The 19,108-nt window shown below is 35.3% G+C and overlaps 1 protein-coding gene across 1 annotated transcript; it reads left to right on the top strand.

Moving 5' to 3' along the window:
- Positions 1–2,804: 2,804 nt before the first annotated feature.
- LOC104074759 (slit homolog 2 protein-like) lies at positions 2,805–18,448 on the top strand (the record flags this gene model as incomplete). The annotated part of the gene is made up of 7 exons (XM_009575009.1): positions 2,805–2,873; positions 5,608–5,679; positions 7,067–7,138; positions 10,511–10,674; positions 16,540–16,664; positions 16,799–16,896; positions 18,309–18,448. Coding segments are annotated over 7 exons (740 nt in total), but the record flags the coding sequence as incomplete, so codon positions are not given.
- Positions 18,449–19,108: the final 660 nt, after the last annotated feature.

Below are 19,108 nucleotides of genomic sequence, written 5' to 3' on the forward strand. Positions count from 1 at the left end.
TTACATATATATATGTATAGATATTAAATATATTTATATTACATATATTACATATATATGTGATATTACAAATAATCCATCATATTACAATGGGTTAAATTATGGGCAACAGTGAATGTGATTAATCTATGGTCACTGTTTAGGAACAAATGAAGAAGTTCAATTACATGAAAAGCAAAAAGAAAACAATCTATTAATGTGTTTGCATATTTTCATAATAAACATGTTTTTGTGATATTTAAGAAAGACTGGCTTTAATAGAAAGTCTTACTTTTCACATAGGCAGTCTTATACAATCTGGGTTATTTATGTATTTCTTGATACATTTTTATATGAGAAAAATGGTTAAGATTGCAATTTATGAAAAGATATAATTTGAATATGCAGATGGACAGTAACATTGATATAAAAAAGAGCTTGCTACCTCACGTATTGTTTTAAGATAATAACTGAATAAGCTACTCTTAAGACTAGATGAGTCAATTTTTATGCATTATGAAGGGGAAAATATAAACCTAAAAATTGGGTTATTCATCTGTTTTGAATCTTGATCAGATAGGTCACAAGACTGAATAGAAATTATTAACAAGAAAAAAAGTTGGGTTTGTGTTACAAATGGCAAGTATTTAATATTAAATTGCTAATGCTTCATAATGACTGATTAATGTAGTGCTTTTTCAGAAGACATCATAACTGTGTATCTTAAGTCACTAAAACAGTTTTATTTTTTTACGATGTGGTATTACATAGAAGATTCTGAAATTTCCACCACTAGTTTGGTGCTTAATAGTATCCAAAAGCTTTAGTCATTAATGAAGAGAAATTATTAAGAACTCAAATTAGTGCACAGCTATATAAACCTGTAACTTATTTCATTAGGTTTTGGTGTTCGGTTTTTTTCTCAAATACAAAATGACTTAATTAAATATAGTCTGGCCTAATAAGTACAATTTGACAATGTAAGGGCATCAGTGCAATGTAAAACTAAGGAGCTAAAGAGAGATACTTTTGGAAGTGCAAGTGGAACCCTGACTGTGACTGAAAACTCATTTGTGTACAATTTTTTATGCTTTAATTACTGTCTAAGCATGCAATTTAGCATCATTTCAAAAGGAGGTGGTTCCTGTTAGCACTTGCATACTGATTGATTCTTCTTGTTCATTAGCATGTATAACCCTTCCAAGATGTACCCTTCATGTGTTTTATAAAATATCTTAATAGTTGCTTCACTTGAACAAGGAGGAATTTTTATCAGCCAAGTGGATACTTGTAATACTTCAGTTCTAATGAAGCTAAAGCAATATATCCTAATTTATCTGTTGATAAAAGAATTTTCTCAGAATACTTACTCCTTCAAAAAGTTTAAATGTTGTTGGTTTCTTTTTTAATAATTGAGTATATGAGCCCATGCTCCATTCACCACCATTTATGCAATACCATTAACATAGTGTAAGCATAAAACTTGTTGAGACACATATTTTGGATTTGGCAAGCAGCCCTAAGGAAGGCATGGTCAAAGGGAAAAAAAAGAAAGGGAAAAAAAAAAAAAAGAAAGAAAAAGCTTTTTTATTAGATATAAATAGTTATTTCATTAAGTTTAACTGTGTTTCAGCCCATCCATTTAATCAAAACAAAAGTTTCCAAAGATGCTGCAGCATACTTAAGGACATTTAGCTCAAAATTAATCTGAGTGTCTCTATCAGAGGCTGCTCTTAACTCAAGTGTGTTCCAAGTATTTCGATGGCTAAAATATCTTCTTTGTATAGGCATAATGAGGGTGTAGTTTTTACTTGGGTTCCAGGAGACACAAGTAATACCACCATAATACCACCATCAGCAAGTTATTTGCCCCAGTTGAGAAACTAAAGACCTTTAATCTTCCTGCCACTGTCTGCTCCATTCCAGAGAATCAGGTAAATTCAGCACTTCTTATCATCTCTAAAGTACTTGCCCTGGTTACGTGAAGGGCCCCTCCACCTGCACTTTGTACTGCCTGGCTGCACACTGGAAGCTTTTTAGGCAAGGCTTGTTACCTTCCTTTGCCTGTAACTCAGGTGCCGATACAGTTTGATGGCTCTGCACCTGTTAACTCTAAGGATGAACAAGTCTGTTACTGAGAATTATGAGCATGGAAGAGCAAGGAATGTCATACAGGAGCAGTAAACCTACAAAGAGGGGAAAAAAAAAAAAAATCTAACTTTTCTAGGGAAAGGTAATTGATTACTGTCTTTAGTTCCTAACACACTCCGTAGGAACAGGCTTGTAGTATGTCATGCCTGATATATCATGAGATATACAGAGAGAAATTAGGGAAGGTGACCTGAACTGCAGGCATGACAAATGCTGTTAGAGCTGAGACTGGCCCTTGCTGTTTCTACTGTAAAGGACTCCCTCTACAATGTCAAGGTCTGTTTCTATTTACGATAGCTCAAAATCCACACTTAGTGTGACTTGCAGAAGTCAGATTTACTTTTCACTTGTAGGTGTGTGTGAAATGGAGATGATAAAGACCTCATTTTGCAAAGTCTTTACGAAATAGTAGAAAGTACTATGTAAGAGTTGGTTGTTATTACTGTTACTTCATAATTTTCATAATATCTGATACAATAGCATTTGGATCTTAGGCTACAGGTCTTCAGTTGTGTCTCTAAAAACCAAAATTTCTAAGCAAGGTTTCTTATAAAACGGAAATACTATGTATTCATTTGTTATTAACTTTACTGTTGGATTCTAAGATTAGTGGATGAGGATGCTACTGTTTTAATGAAAAAAATAATGCTCTATGTTTTATTTTTCTATTTTAGTTATTTGGATGGAAATCAGTTTACCCTTGTTCCAAAAGAGCTTTCCAACTACAAGCATTTAACGCTCATGTAAGTAGTTTTAGAGCAACATTCTCTACTGGAATGAAAAAAATGAAACCAAAACAAAAAATCCTACTCCATTATACCTGAGTTTAGTTATAAGAAAAAAAATATATTTTAGCAAATATAATACCCAACCACATTTTATAATGGAGGATATTTTATTCTACTTATTATGTCCTACATATAATATACTCGGTCACGTTTTATAAACAGGGGTATTTAATTCCAGTGATTACATCACAAAGTAAATAAGCATAAATTATAGTTAAACTGAAAAGAGATGTAAGATCTTACAAAATGTGTTAGGGTAATACAGCATTTCATTACGCAGCTCCGTAAAGGCACTGGAATTATTTCATTTACAAAATGAATTTCATTCTGCAATATGCTTCACTCCATGGTATGCTTCACATAGGAATAGCACATACAGCTGTTGTAAACTTGAATGTAACCCCTTCTGTTTCTCCCACAATATATGGTTTAATGACTCAAAAAGAGAGCTTGTCTAGAACGCCTTACTCCCAACAATATTGCTGACTCACTCTGTGATTTGAGGCAAATCACTAGCTGCTCTAAAATTTATTACCTCTACTTCATGAATGATTTGAATATGATTTCTGTACCTTGTAAGGGTACAGTGAGAGAAACAGGAAGACTGTCGATGTAAATGGCTGTAATTCCATGGCCTTTGTTAGGACTATAAATTTATACCAGCTGAGGTTGAACTGTGTAACATTCTGAAAGCAGTTTGTGGTTTCATTATAATCAGAATAAAAAGTGGAGGGGAGTAACAAAATCCCTTACATTTCTTTTTGACTGGGTTTAGAGCTTAGCTGCAAAAATTGAAAATGGTTTGGCGTTCAAAAACAAGAACTTGATTTCCTTTATTTACCTCATGCTAGACAAAAGTGGTCACGGTCACCAACTTAGAAAAAACACGTTTCCAAAACTTTTTGTATTTTGCAAATAACATCAGGAAAAAAACCCTTGCAATATTCTCAAATGTATACAGCATAGAACCTATAGGAAATCTTTGTGGATTGTTTAGGGAAGTTATACAAAATCTAACTTGCAGCACACAGAAACTATAAACTTTGGAACCTCAGTACAAGAAGCAAGCGTATAGTTTGGACTGTGTGCAGTAACAGTATCAGTGGGGACTGGATGTATGTCTAGAGATGAGATTAATTAGAGTCATAGTGACAAGGCTTCCATCACAGAGGTTACGTACTCATGGTCTATTTTTGACACACACAGCCAGAAGTCATACAACTTTACCTCCTAATCAGAAAATACACACAAACAATTTAGCAGACAAATGTAATACAATAAATTATAGATGAATGGTAAATAAAATGCAAATAAGGTGCATAATATGTATCAGACCTGTGGGGCACATTATTGTAATCTCTTCTGAATGTACCCTCATACTGCTGTTATGAAGTTGAGAATGTTCCTCAGCTGTGTTTGGAAAACCAAAACACTATGCATAGTTCTTCTGTGGCCAAACAAGGAATTACATGAGAGTCTCCTGAGTTCCAGATTAACAAGGGAAATTGTTTATTTCTAACTTTTTCTTTCCCTTTTGAATAGATTGCTCTGTTATACTTGCCTAATATGTTTATTATTATGAGTCAATTGTCTTACATGCTTTCATGAAATTTCAAGGGAAGAAACGTGTATATTGCATAGCTATTCAACAGTACTCAAGTTAAAATATCAAGGTCCCCTCAGAAACAAATGCTGTATTTCACCACAAAATACAGTAAACAATAGTGAAATAGTCAACATAAAATTAAAACTAAAGCACAGTATGAGAATAAAGAACAAGCAGTATTCACATTTAATGCAGCTTCTTCAAAGCTTCTTTGAAGCCACCGTCTTTGAAGCTACCAGCATACTACTCCAGCTTTCATCATACTTATGCTTAAGATTTTATTCATTAGAATATTGAACAACAAGAAAGGTGTTAAGGCTTTCTCTATAAATCTTAGATAGTGTTCTTTATAATAATAGCTGTGGGCTTTGCTGTCTTCAGCATATAAGTGTTAAGTAGAGTATTAGATGATATTTACTCAGGTGTCATTAGGGACATGACTAGAATGATTTCTGCTTTAAAACATCACTTTAATTTCTATACTTGGGTTCATGTAGGATTGCATTATTAACTCAGTAGCATGATGGACATTGCTGTTGTATAAGAATGCATTGCGCTGCTTTTTCATCTGTGTTGAAATGAAAATGCTTTTCATTGATCAAGCTAAACACTTGCTGGGCTTGTATATGGCATGTGAAAATAAAAATATGTGCTGCTTTAAATATTGATACCAATGATGATACTACTTCTACTAATAAAAATAATGTGTCTGTCAGTTTAACTTACAGTGTTTCAGGATTGGGGCAGTCATTTTAAGGTCTGAATTTCTGAATTTATTTTTTATAGAGATTTAAGTAACAACAGAATCAGCACTCTTTCTAATCAGAGCTTCAGCAACATGACTCAGCTGCTCACCTTGTAAGTTTAAACATGTAACAGTGACTCTTTGGAAGCATTACAGTGGGGTTTTTTTTGTCTTGGAAAGAAAGGGCATTTAGTTGATATTAAAGCTTGCTTGTTGTGGAGGCTGTAAAATAACTTGTTTCCTAACTAGCTATGTGTGCAAAAGCTGGTTTTGGACAAGTTCTGCATTGTTTACTGAATGGCTGATATATTTGCTGACAGTATTTTATATATTTTCAGAATTCTTAGTTACAACCGCCTGAGGTGTATCCCTGCACGGACTTTTGATGGGTTGAAATCACTTAGGTTGTTGTAAGTATTAATTTTTAACCATTGCTATTTTGCAGAATTTTTATTTGTGTACAACAGATAGCAAATCTGTAGGAAGTTACTAGATTTTAAAACCTACCAAGTATTTTAGAATTGATAATTACGTAGCCTTAAAAATCTAAGTGGCTTCATTCTGAGGAAGTATACTCTCAAAATGCTGCACAAAAAGTTATATGACTCTGGACAACATTGTATATACAGACATACACTTTTTTCTTTTCTGCTTTTTAATCTTGGCTGTACTTCTTTTTTTGTGTTGTGTTCTTCCTTGTTATAAGCATTAAAGTCTAACAAAAATGCCATGCATAAATTCCTCAGTATATATGAGGGGGTCTTGCAGTTGAATTTTGAATATTTTTATTCCAACAATAAATTTATTTCTTTGTTGTTTCATTTAATATGGGAGTATTTCCTAAACCTTTACATCATGGTTTACTGCTGAAAATCAATAAAATTACTTTTTGTTCCAAGAAAACTTTCCATTTTACCACTAGGAAAAACATGGTTGAAAGGGCACAAAAAGGGACAAAGGAAAATAAAGAACAGTCAGTCTAGTTTACAGTTTCAGTCATTAAGAAAAAAACCACAAAACTGCAAAAACTCTTTCTTAAAAGTCCCCAGCAGAATATGTAATTTTTGCCTCCATTTGGGTAGTTTGTAGCCATTTAATACCTTAGTTGGATTAACTGTCTCAAGCATGGCATTATTTAAGTGTGTTTCCATAATGTCAATTATTTTATATAAATATGGATAATTTCAAGAACCATGATTCTATATGTGCTAGATATACATGTAACTGAATGAATTTATACAAAAGGAGAGATACTTTTGTGCAGGTTTGCTACAGGAGAGAAAACACTAGTCCTGGTAGCAATGCTTAATAAGGTCTTTAGTTCTTTAACTTTACTATCAAATTAGGGCAACAACCTTAATACTTACATTAATAAACAGTCAATGTCTGTATTTTCCATGAATCCCTGAAAGATTTTTTAAAAAGTATGAACATAATTAATGGGAATTTCAGGGAATTGCTGAAAAAGTCAGAAATAGTAACTCTTCTGCCATCCCTAAATCCAATCAGTACTTTGCAGAAGTGTGCCTACTTTTACCGACCTTTATTCTTTCAATTTAAAAAGAATCATTAACATTTCTTATGAAAATTCAGGATGAAAAAAATCAAGTGATGAGTAGGCTACCAGTTAGAGCTTAAAAAAAAAAAACAACAAAAAACAAAAACAAAAAACAGCTGGAAACACTGAGGAACTGGAAGAAAAAAAATGTGAAAAGCTGAAAACTGTTTACCAAAGATGAAATTTGCAAAGTTAACCTGCTGATTTTTATATATTATTCTGCTTATTTTCTTTTTAAGGTCTTTACATGGAAATGATATTTCTGTTGTTCCTGAAGGAGCTTTTAATGATCTTTCAGCATTATCACACCTGTGAGTATTCAGATGATAACTGTATTTTTATGTTACGTTTAGCAAATTTCATATAGTTGGACAAAGACAAAATGTGAAGGCCTGCTCTGGAACAAGCTCATGCATCAGTACAGGCTGGGGACTGGCCAGAGAGCTAGCAGCTCAGCAGAAAAATCCTGGGCCTCCTGGTGGGCAGCAAATTGAACATGTCTGCCACATGCCCTTATGGCAATGAAGGCTAAAGATGCTCTGGGCTGAATTAGAAAGCGAGCAGCCAGGTGACTGAGCGTAGTGGTCACTCCCTTCTGCTTGGCCCTCCTGAGGCCACATCTGGCATATGTGTTCAGTTTCTCCAGCACAAAGCAGATGTGTATGAAGCAAGGTAGGGAGGTGGCTGGATCATATGAGCTGTGAGGAGAGGCTAAAGGAACTGGGCTTATTTAGCCTGGAGAAGGAGATGCCAAGGAGGGACCTAATAGTCTTTAAGCCTCTAAGGGGATTACAGCAGTGATGGAGACAGATTTTACTCAGAGGTGCACAGTAAAGAATAGGAGTCAACAGTCACAAGCTGCAACAAGGGGAGTTTGATGGAACATAATGAAAAATTCTTCACTGTGAGGGTGGTTCAGCTTTGGAACAGGTTGCCTAAAGAAGCAGAAGAATCTCCATCCCTGGGGATTTTCAGAGCTCAGCTGGACACAGCCCTGAGCAACTGACTTCGAAGCGAGCCCTGCTTTGTGCAGGAGGTGAGACTAGGTGACTTCCGGAGTGCCCTAAATTATTCTATGATTCTGTGTCGGTTAAGTTGACATTAAATACATGGCATCTGATTTCAGAACATCCTTTGAAACAATACTTTTCCTGTTTTTAATTTTCAATGGGAACCTAGATTAGAACAAGTTACCTCTCTGTAAACCTCATTGTGTTTATGGATAGTTATTAAATCTTTGCTTGCGACTGAGGAGTAAGTTGCCTAGTGCCTTTAGATATATCTGGTTTTTATGTTTCTGAACAGCTGCCATTGTTAAAAACTTAATTATCTGCTTCTAGTTCAGTATTGGGCATTTACATTTAATCTGCCATTTCTCAGAAATTTGATTATACTGATTAAGCTTTGTCATTGATAATTCTTTCAAATGCTACTATTAATCTAGCTTATCTGCATGAAATATCAGTAAAACTTACATAGATTTGATTGTTGTTGCTGTTATTTTTTTCGTAATGGCTACCAGTTATCCTTGCTAACATTCTGATTTTAGCAGAGCAATTGTGTTATCTCACTTCAAGCTGACATTCACTCCTGCAAATATGGCGTGGACAAATTCTGGGTATTTCTCCTTGCTTGGGAAGTTCCCTATCACTAGGTCTGCTTTTTGTTACTACTCTGACTTAAGCCTGACTGAACAAGTACATATAATTTTTTGTGTTCAGCTGGAAATATGTAGCAATAATTAAGAGAGGGCTTCCTGTTCAGTGTGGCAGAAAAGAGTGTTTCAGCAGTGGTAGTTTCTACTGCCTTTGCTTGACAAAGATTTTCTTGTATCTCTAGAAGACCCACTGATCCAAAGCTGTGGAACAATCTGAAAAAAAGTACTGAAACATCTGGAGAAGGAGGATGTTCTAATACTGCCATTTGACAGTGTGTGCACATGTCAAGATTATTTGTTGAATGTTCTATGATTATTGTATTTCTTAAAAGGAATATGAGTGCATCTTTATAGAATAGCACAATGCTTCTATCCTCAAATAACTACACAACATATCATTGTTCTCAGAGTTTTAAGAGTATTTATAGTTTCTAGCAGAGAAAATAGACACTTAAAAAGCCTTTACAGAAATTAATTCTGAAAATCTCTAGCTAAATTTTTTTTTAATTAAAAAAAAATCAGATTTATTTAAAGAAATGGATTTGCTTTCATAACAGGGCAATTCTTATGTAACTAGCACAAAGCTAGGATAATGTACTTTTATTTACATATGCAGCAGAGAGCTCTTACAGAATTCTGCACATAGCTGTGAGTTCGATGGGAGAGCTCCAAAGAGGAAATAATTAAATCAAATTTGGAAGCTTAGAAACAGATGGTTTGTACCAGCCTGGGAGCCATAAACTGAAAAGGAAAAATATCAGGGTGGAACTCTGTGGGGTTGCCTTGGCTGCTTTGGAAGAAATACTTTATTCTTGCTAACTTAATTTCCCAGTATCAGTTTCATTCTGCTGATGCAGAATGAATGATAGCATCCAAACTGGATACTATCCAACCTCTGGATGCCATCCAGAGGGACCTGGACAAGCTCAAGAAGTGTGAACCTCATGAGGTTCAACAAGGCCAAGTGCAGGGTATCGCACCGGGGTCAGGGCAACCCCCGGTATCAGTACAGGCTGGGAGAGGAAGGGATTGAGAGCAGCCCTGCCAAGAAGGACTTGGGGATACTGGTGGATGAAAAGCTGGACATGAGCCGACAATGTGCGCTCACAGCCCAGAAGGCCAACTGTATCCTGGGCTGCACCAAAAGAAGTGTGGCCAGCAGGTCGAGGGAGGTGATTCTGCCCCTCTAGTCTGCGCTAGTGAGACCCCACCTGGGGGGGGTCCGGAGTCCTCAGCATAGGAAAGACATGGACCTGTTGGAGCGGGTCCAGAGGAGGGCCACAAAAATGATCAGGGGGATGGATCTCTCCTACAAAGAAAGGCTGAGAGAGTTGGGGTTATTCAGCCTGGAGAAGAGAAGGCTCCGGGAACACCTTGTAGCAGCCTTCCAGTACATAAAGGGGCCTTGTAAGAAAGATGGGGACAAACTTTTTAGCAGGGCCTGTTGCGACAGGACAAGGGGTATGGTTTTAAACTAAAGGAGGGTAGATTTAGATTAGAAATAAGGAAGAAATTTTTTATGATGAGGGTGGTGAAACACTAGCACAGGTTGCCCAGAGAGGTGGTAGATGCCCCATCCCTGGAAACATTCAAGGTCAGGTTGAACAGGGCTCTGAGCAACCTGATCTAGTTGAAGATGTCCCTGCCCATGGCAGGGGGGTCGGACTAGATGACCTTTAAAGGTCCCTTCCAACCCAAACTATTCTATGATTATATGATGATTATATGCAGCTGATCTTGGCCATTACATACCAATGGTGAAACAAAGCTAGTTAGTATTAGTTCTCCAAAGTTTATACATAATGCAGCTAAGAACAGCTAGGTTTCTGGACCAAGTTTACTGCTAAAACTGTTACTTCTTGATTTAAAACCCAAATCCAGACCCTTCAGGCTCTTAGGGTCAATTTGGTGGAGGGAGGGCAGGTTTGTGGTTTGAAGGGTTTTTTGCCAACCTGTTTTCTCAGTTCTCTTTTTAAAAGCACCCATTTAAAACTTTATTCCCTTTTTGTTTGTCTGTTTTCCATAGGGCTATTGGAGCAAATCCTCTTTATTGTGATTGTAATATGCAGTGGCTATCTGACTGGGTAAAATCAGAATACAAAGAACCTGGTATTGCACGTTGTGCTGGTCCTGGAGAAATGGCAGATAAACTTCTTCTCACAACTCCTTCTAAAAAATTTACTTGCCAAGGTACTGGTTTTTTTTTTTCCCCTTTGAAGTGTCAGTTTTGAATTGTTACAAATAATTGAGCTGTGAAATAAGAGTCCTGTGTGCTCTAAATACATTTATTATAGAATCTTTACTCAGCCTTGTCATCATTCCTCCTCATACTGAGGGATGTAGCCATTGGTTCCATTCAGGAACTGTATTTATTCTAAAGACCTGAATGCTTATTTCTTTTCAAACAGTAGATGGAGAAAAAAAAGTCTTTGGACTTGCAGTACAGTATTCCTCGGTACATGGATGTACATAGGTATTTGGTACTTGGTACTGTCTCAGTCATGAACTACAATTTAAACATCTACACTTCCCTTAGCCAAAGAATGTCCTTTTCCTTCAAACTGATTACAGTGAAAACTGTAAATCCATCCATAATCCTTGCAGTCTGCATTATCTCAGTGGTATGTAGCTGCATCAATATGTCCAGAATGCTTTCTCTGATATTTCAGAAGAAAGCATTAAAAAAAAAAAAAAAAAAAAAAGTACATAAAGGGATGTGATTACCTCTATAGAAGTCTCATTCTAAAATGTTGTTATATGGGGAGGTTTCTCAGGGTTTGGACCAAGAGTATTTATGTCCATGTTGGTACCAATGTTGCTGGCATTTATATCATGACTTATATTATTGTCTGTTAGTTCCTAGGTGTTTTTTCTGAACCTTACTATTTTTTTATTAGAAAAGTACCTTTTTTACTCATATGTGAGAGAGAACTTGGTTTGTTTTACTGTTTAATCTTTCTCTATTTCACCCATTTTTCTCTTCTTAAATATTTTGAAAACACAGAAAACTTCTGCTGTAGCTTCATTTTTCATGGTCCTGATTTAGAAACATTGAAATCCCCAACTGGGAAAAAAAACCCAATAAAATTTGTGTGTGCTTATACTTGTAAGCCGTTACTGAGCTTGTAGTTATTTCTGAGGCATCAGATAAATATGATCTTAAGTCTTGTATAAGTAACTTATTCTCACAGTCTAGGTAATCTTGAAGCTATTTTGACTTATTCATCTGTTAATGTATCTTCAAAGATGAGCTTAATCGCTTCATAATTTCTTCCTTAAAAAAGCGATGGGACTTTGTTGGCGATTGTCTCATCCAAAGTTGTTCTTTACTGCATGTTCATCCTATTTAGTCTTCTCTCCTTAGGCTTTCTGTCAAAAAACTTTTTTTGTAAACAAAAACCACTGGAACCCATTTTCTTGCGTGTGATGCCAATGAATTGTCTCTGCCTCCAAATCCTTCTTGCAGTTTTTCAACAGTACATCTCTGAGGACATGCCAGTGTTCATTGCATATGACACTCATCTGTTGCAAAGTCCCGTAGTCTGATTTTAGATAGGACATTTGCTGGCCAATCTGATCGTTTTCTCTACAAGTATCCACTGAACATTATTGCAGATATGCTCTTATTACATATCTTGTAGGGATAGAAGTGAAAGAATATTTGCAGAGACAAGAAGGAATTGTTTGGTTATTTTCCAGCTCTGTCAGTTTTAAAAACTGTATCATCCCTGACTATAATCATTGTTATGTTTCTGTCAGACAATCCAGAAAGTATATCTTACTCCCTCTTGCCCATCAGAAAATATCCTTTATATTATTATGCAGGGTAAGAACTGTATTTGTTTCACTTCCAAGAGTGGAGATCTGGTATTATGGATACCTTTGAGAGAAAATAATTTTCCTGCCACTGTCCTATGAAGATGCTCATAATTACAGATTGCAAATCAGCAGCTTTTCAATGACATGATGGCCCTGTAAGACATTATGTGTCTGTTACTAAAAGATAAGTAATTTTATCTTTTGCTTAAAAATTAACTGCTGAATAGAAATTAGGAAGATGCTATATTCCTATTAGAACAAAAATTTTAGGCTATGAGTGAGAGGACTGGTTTTGGATATATCTGTTGATGGTCTGCTCTTGTGTATATTTTTACAGGAAGAGAGTAGTGTGTAATTCCCTCTTACCAGTATCATTTCTAGATTCAATTGAAAGTGAAATGGGTGCTTGAATTTGACTTACATAATGAATAGTCCCAGTGAAAATGAGCATTTTAAAATGAAGTCTCATCTCAGTTGTAAAGCTCCATAAAATCACTGTACCTTACTCTAATTTTATGAATTCTTTTACTCCAGGAATCATCCTGTAGTATTTTCTTCTTTCAGTTGTTTTTCTAGGTTTATGGGTGTTTTTTTCTTTTTTATGTGGCCTCTAACAGATTCTCAATCTTTTACTTTTACCCCTTTACCATCCATGCCCTGCTTCTAGAGATTCCAGGGCCTTGTGGTTTTCTGATACCAGGTAAGGTTATAAGTAGATCTGGAATGGGTGATATGATTAAGAACGGACCTTCTGACCTTCCTTTTGTGTACCTCAAGCAGACTTCTTTCCTAAGACACGCATGTTTACTGTTTGTTTTCCCCTTTGATGAATTTACAGCTGAGTCTTCATGATATATCATTTAACATATTGTATGAACAGTTTTTTTATTTTAAAAGCCTGGGTTTGAGGTCTGAAAATTATCTAACTGAAATGCATTGTACTAAAATCAGTGATTTCAGTAGCAGCTTTAGTATAAGTGTCTCAGTGTAGATACTGATTTTGAGGCCATAAGCAAGAGTGAATAGGAGTTCCTGAGTCATAAAAAGCCAGAGCTTAAAGTTTTTCTTGCAACCGGTTTCTCTAGAAGCTGATTTTGAGCAGGTTTGTGTCATGTTTTTCTTGAAAAATACTAGATGGCTGTGTGTGTGTGTGTGTGTGTGTGTGTATGTTTGTCAATAAAATATGGTTAGTTTTTCACTGTTTACAAAAGAACACTGATTATTTTTTCTTTTATTTTAAGGATTTCTTTCCAGCTAGGGCTTATTCAGGAATATATACGTCTACAATGTGAAAAATTAAACAATAGGTTATGAACCCAATTCTTTTCCATATACAAGTCTTTTAACACATGCAAGCAGAAGGAGGAAAGGAACGGTATAGTGCAAATGAAAATAGGTTCCAGAACTGCCTTTCCATTAGACTTCAGTAAAAATATCTGAAACATTTCCATTTTTTGATCTTACAACTGAAGAATGATAAATCAAAATGTTAATTTTTATTGGATACTACATATATAACAGTTTGAAATAAACACAGCACAAAATCGGATACAATGTTGTTTACTATCTTGTTGAGACTTAGTTTCCCATTTTCTGGCTCTGTTTCAGAAGTGAAATTTAGATTGCTAATCCATTTAAGAAAATAACCTTAGTTACTGAATGTTTTTTAATTCATGCCAAATAATTAGCATTTTATTGCATAAGAAGTAGAAAAGAGTATATGATGTTCAGAATAAACAGTTGAGGCAAGGAAGCACAGACTTCCAGGCTACAGCACAATGTTACAAATTTTTTTTTTAGTATGTGCCTTATTTTTTCCACAGAACCCCTTAATGTACTCTAGCACTAATCAGCAATAGTCTAGAGTACACAGGCAGGATTTTCTATTTGTTAATTCTATGGCGTTTGTTTCAACTCCTCTACCTCTGCTGTTTGCTGTTCTAACAGAAGCTAATCAGGTATAGATTTTGTCTTTCAAAATTAGGTAATGAAGACAAGAATAGTCAATGATCCGTATAGATGGTGGTTTTGGCAATAAGCATCTTATCACAGATTACCATGTTCATCTCTTTGGATTTGCTTGCAAGATGTGACACAGAAGGATACCAGCAACTGCAGATTTAAAAAAAAAAAATAAAAAAAATGTCAACCTCTCCCTGTCTAACACCCCCTACTGAATCCTTACAATCACATGGCTTCCTTCCATGCCAGCTCCTTTAGAATGACTTATCTGAGATTAATTTTGCAAAGAAAAATAAGTAAAGAAAGTTAAGAAATCTAAGTTTAAAAACAACCCAAAACACATACCTCAGTAAAAGTGCCCTGTTAGCTTGGAAAACTTTGTGGCTTATTTTGGGTAAAACCTGTTATGAAGCAATCAGGCAGTTCCATCAGTAGGTCTCAGGAGTTTGGGTTTTGTGTCTAGTTAGAAGAAATCACTGGTTATTCCTTAAAATGTACAAATCACCTGTGGATAACTAAAGGGTTTTTTCGTAGATGAAATCTGAAATCAAGCTGGAAGCAGTAATGTCATCAAGCAATAGAGCTGGAGATAGTAGAGAATGTATGTTCATTCTCTTAATAGCATTTGGCCAAGTCACACCTGTTTTCTCTTACAGTAATCAGTCTTTTGTCTATCACAAAGTGTATGAAAATGAGTAAATATTTATACACAGGTGATTTCTAATTTTTAACAAATAACCAGTGATTTATCTGGTTGTTTGACCAAAAAAAAAAAATTAAAAATTGATGGTTCCTAACTTGAAAATTCACCATGAAGAGGCTGTATTAAAATTGTAAAACAACAGAAAAATAAATAAATATCTAAAAAATATTTATATAATAGGGGTAAGATTTATGTAGGCCAAAGCTCTAAGTCTGGCTTCTGAAACTTAAGATTTTGTCAATATTCATTTCTGAATTCTGTTGTTATAATTAATATAAGAAACTAGACTGCAAGCATGGGTTGCAGCCCTCATTTGCACATAGATTCATGGTACAGTTTGCATTATTTGTGGCTCAACTAATGCAGTAATGCACAAAACTGTGGCTAAATCCATAAGGGAGTAAGGTGCAATATAGAGCTATTTACGGTGAGATAGCTTGGACAATGCAATTTACATTACAGTTCACAGATGTTCAACCAATTTACAGGTAATTTTACCAGTTCATTTTGCCATCTCTGTGTTCCTGCAGATAAAAAATAAATTAAAACAAAAATACATTAAAAATAATGTTCTCAATAACACCATCAAGGGTGGGATTGCAAACTGTGATAGCCCTTTTACTCATAGGCAATTTTTACCCCCTAAAGAAAGACAAAAGCTGAAATTGTATTCTTCATTTTGTTAATAAAAAGGGAAGGTAATTACCATGGATCAGAACTACAGATTTCAGAGAATGGGGATAAGGGAATCACTTTGGGGTCAGCTTCTTTTTTTTTTTTTTAAAATGATAATTAAACCAAAAATCCAACCCCAAATTTATTTGGTCATGTCAAAAAAAGGACAGTCCCACATTCCATTCATATAGAAACACCACAAGGTCTAAAATATAAATTTCATTTTAAAATTTTGTCGTGGTTTAACCTGGGCTGGCCACGGAGCACCACGCAGCCGCTCGCTCACTCCCCCCGCGTGGGATGGGGGAGAGAATCAGAAGGGTAAAAGTGAGAAAACTCGTGGGTTGAGATAAAGACAGTTTAATAGAGAAAGCAAAAGCCGTGCACACAAGCAAAGCAAAACAAGGAATTCATTCACTACTACCCATCGGCAGGCAGGGGTTCAGCCATCTCCAGGAAAGCAGGGCTCCATCATGCGTGACAGTTACTTGGGAAGACAAACACCATCACTCCGAACGTCCCCCCTTCTTCTTCTTTGCCCAGCCTTATATGTTGAGCATGACGTCATATGGTATGGAATAGCCCATTGGCCAGCTGGGCCAGCCGTCCTAGACATACTCCCTCGCAGCCCCCCGCACACCTGGCAGGGCATGGGAAGATGAAAAGTCCTTGACTAGCGTAAACATTACTTAGCAACAACTAAAACATCAGTGTGTTATCAACACTATTCTCGTACTACATCCAAAACACAGCACTATACCTTAATAGGAAGTTAATAGGAAGAAAATCAACTCCATCCCAGCCGAAACCAGGTCAAATTTAAAGCAACATGGCAGATATATCCTGTCAAATATAAATTAATAGTTGTTTCTGACTATCAAATTTGTATTTTTAAGGGCCCGTGGATGTTAATATTCTTGCTAAGTGTAACCCCTGTTTATCAAATCCATGTAAAAATGATGGAACCTGCAACAATGATCCAGTTGACTTCTATAGATGTACTTGCCCATATGGTTTCAAGGTAGGTACCGAATGAAGAGGAAAAAGCTTACTGCAGTAGTAAGCTTCTCCTTAACAACCTTTAAGTTTTATTTAGTTCCCTTCCACTAGTGTCTGTATTTTCTTTTTAAATTATAATTGTTGTTCCCTGCATAGGGTCAAGACTGTGATATTCCCATTCATGCTTGCATTAGTAACCCATGCCACCACGGCGGAACTTGTCATTTGAAAGAAGGAGAGAAAGATGGTTTCTGGTAGGTTGTTTTTAATTGTAATAACAGGATGTAAAACTACTGAGCTGAAATAATTTTGGTGTTAATCTTTGGGTTCTCTGTGTTTGCTGGTGAGTGCACCACAAAGGCAGATTTTCAGTGCTTCTGAAGTTTTCAGAACATGTTGCCGTCCTTGGAAAGCTTCTAAAGCTTTGAAATTGTTAAAAGCAATAACAAATGATTGTGATTAGTTGAGGCATATCAGGTCAAGACAACGTAGTACTGACTCCATTATGCTAATTAATAGCTAGCTAGATCCCTGCTGAAAAAATCTCACAATTCATCTGTTGTCATGTGTATTACTTCAACAGACAGCATGTAAATGATAAAATGTAAATCCCAGTGAAACAGAAAATTAATGATTCATTTGAAACTCACTATGCCAGCAGATAAACATGCTGTGAGCATTTTTAATCTTGAGTTATTTAATCACATAGTACAATTACTCCAGATGTACTTCATGAATTATGAAATAAAGTTCTTTAGCATTCTTATGTGAAATTATTAGTCATTTAATAATCTACACCTCAAGCTTGTTAGAAATGACACTTCAAAAAGATACAATTCATTATCCTGCAATTCATTATGACATTAGTCTTATTTTTTAATCCAAATTCTGCCCAAAGATTAAATAGTTTTCTATTAAAAATTAAGCATATACATCTTAATACTATGCCTCTAGAATTTAAAATGACATAGTCATGTCTCAGAATTTGACCTTTTTCATTTATTTGTTTAAACACTACATATTTTGAAAATCAAAGCAATCTTATAATCAAAGCTGCAGAAATTATAGATAGTGCATATTACACGAAAATGTATGTGTAGTCGTGTTCGAGTGATCTTTTACATTTACTATCTATTTTCATGTATTTGTTTTGTATAAACATATATAAAAGCAAACAACATTACTACTTTGAAGAGTTTATACATGCTTTGTTTTTATATATTAATGCATGTATTGTGCATGGGACGTTAAACAGAGCTTTATATTTGTGCATTTAACTGAATGATAGTGGAATACTACTATTACTAATCCCTGATTCCACAGTCTTTTCCATGTGTTTAACTTTAAAAAAAAAAAGGATCACTTTCCATAAGAAATATAATCTAATCATATTATATAAAGGTAGCACACTTTTCAAAAGGAATGTTCAGTGATTTAATTTAAGAAGCCTCTTAAGCTAAAGATTAAGGCACAAATTTAGAAGCCTTTTTTCTGTAATTTAAAATATGAAAAATAAACATTTATTATATGGTATGTTACATTATATCAACTATGTTCCTTTATGGGATAGTGATTATTAATTATTGTACCTATTAATTACAGAACTTCTTGTCTGGTGTTCCGACCTAAAATGTCCATGTGGTTAGTTTTGTTTTCTGTATTACAGGTGCACTTGTGCAGATGGATTTGAAGGTGAAAACTGTGAAGTAAATGTTGATGACTGTGAAGACAATGACTGTGAGAATAATTCTACTTGCGTGGATGGAATTAATAACTATACTTGCCTTTGTCCACCTGAATATACAGGTAGGAGTATAAGAGAAAGTACAGGTAATTCAACAATTCCTAGCAGAACAGTAATATTTTTCAGTTTGTAGGTGAGTTAGTAGTTACTCTACAATTGACTTAAAGCCAGGTTTCCCTCCATATTTCTCTCCTGTATGGTTTGTAGTCAAAAGTAGACTTAATGCCCACTCATTAATTCCTTTGTTAGTTTTGAAATTACAGCATTTTGATATTTAAAAGATCATTCAAAATGTGTCCCTCCTTACTGTTTACCTAAACCAGACACCCCAATGAAGAACCTCTGTAGCTGTAGAAATCTGAAAAATACTCTGCTTTTATCCTGTATACCTCATGTTACTAACAGGGCAGGAAAGGATCTGTCTGTGCCAGTAGGGAACTGAATTTGGCACCCCTGGATGCTGTCCCCTCTCTGTTAGAAACATTAATGCAGTGTGATGCTTTCTGTTCTAGCACAAAAAAAAAAAAAAAAAAGAAAAAAAAAAGTCTTTAGAGAGTGTGTTATTATTTGTTTCTATCAGTTGGCAGCCAGGGCAAAGCATTCCCTTCTCTTTGAGACAGAGGTCTCCTGCTTGCTGTCATCATCTCTGTGGGAATGGAGGATAGTTAGAACAGCAACACTGGAGAACAAGAAGTAGGATATATTGTTTATATTGATCTGTT

Source organism: Fulmarus glacialis, unplaced genomic scaffold, assembly GCF_000690835.1.
Source record: "Fulmarus glacialis isolate BGI_N327 unplaced genomic scaffold, ASM69083v1 scaffold46433, whole genome shotgun sequence".
Lineage (NCBI taxonomy): Eukaryota > Metazoa > Chordata > Aves > Procellariiformes > Procellariidae > Fulmarus > Fulmarus glacialis.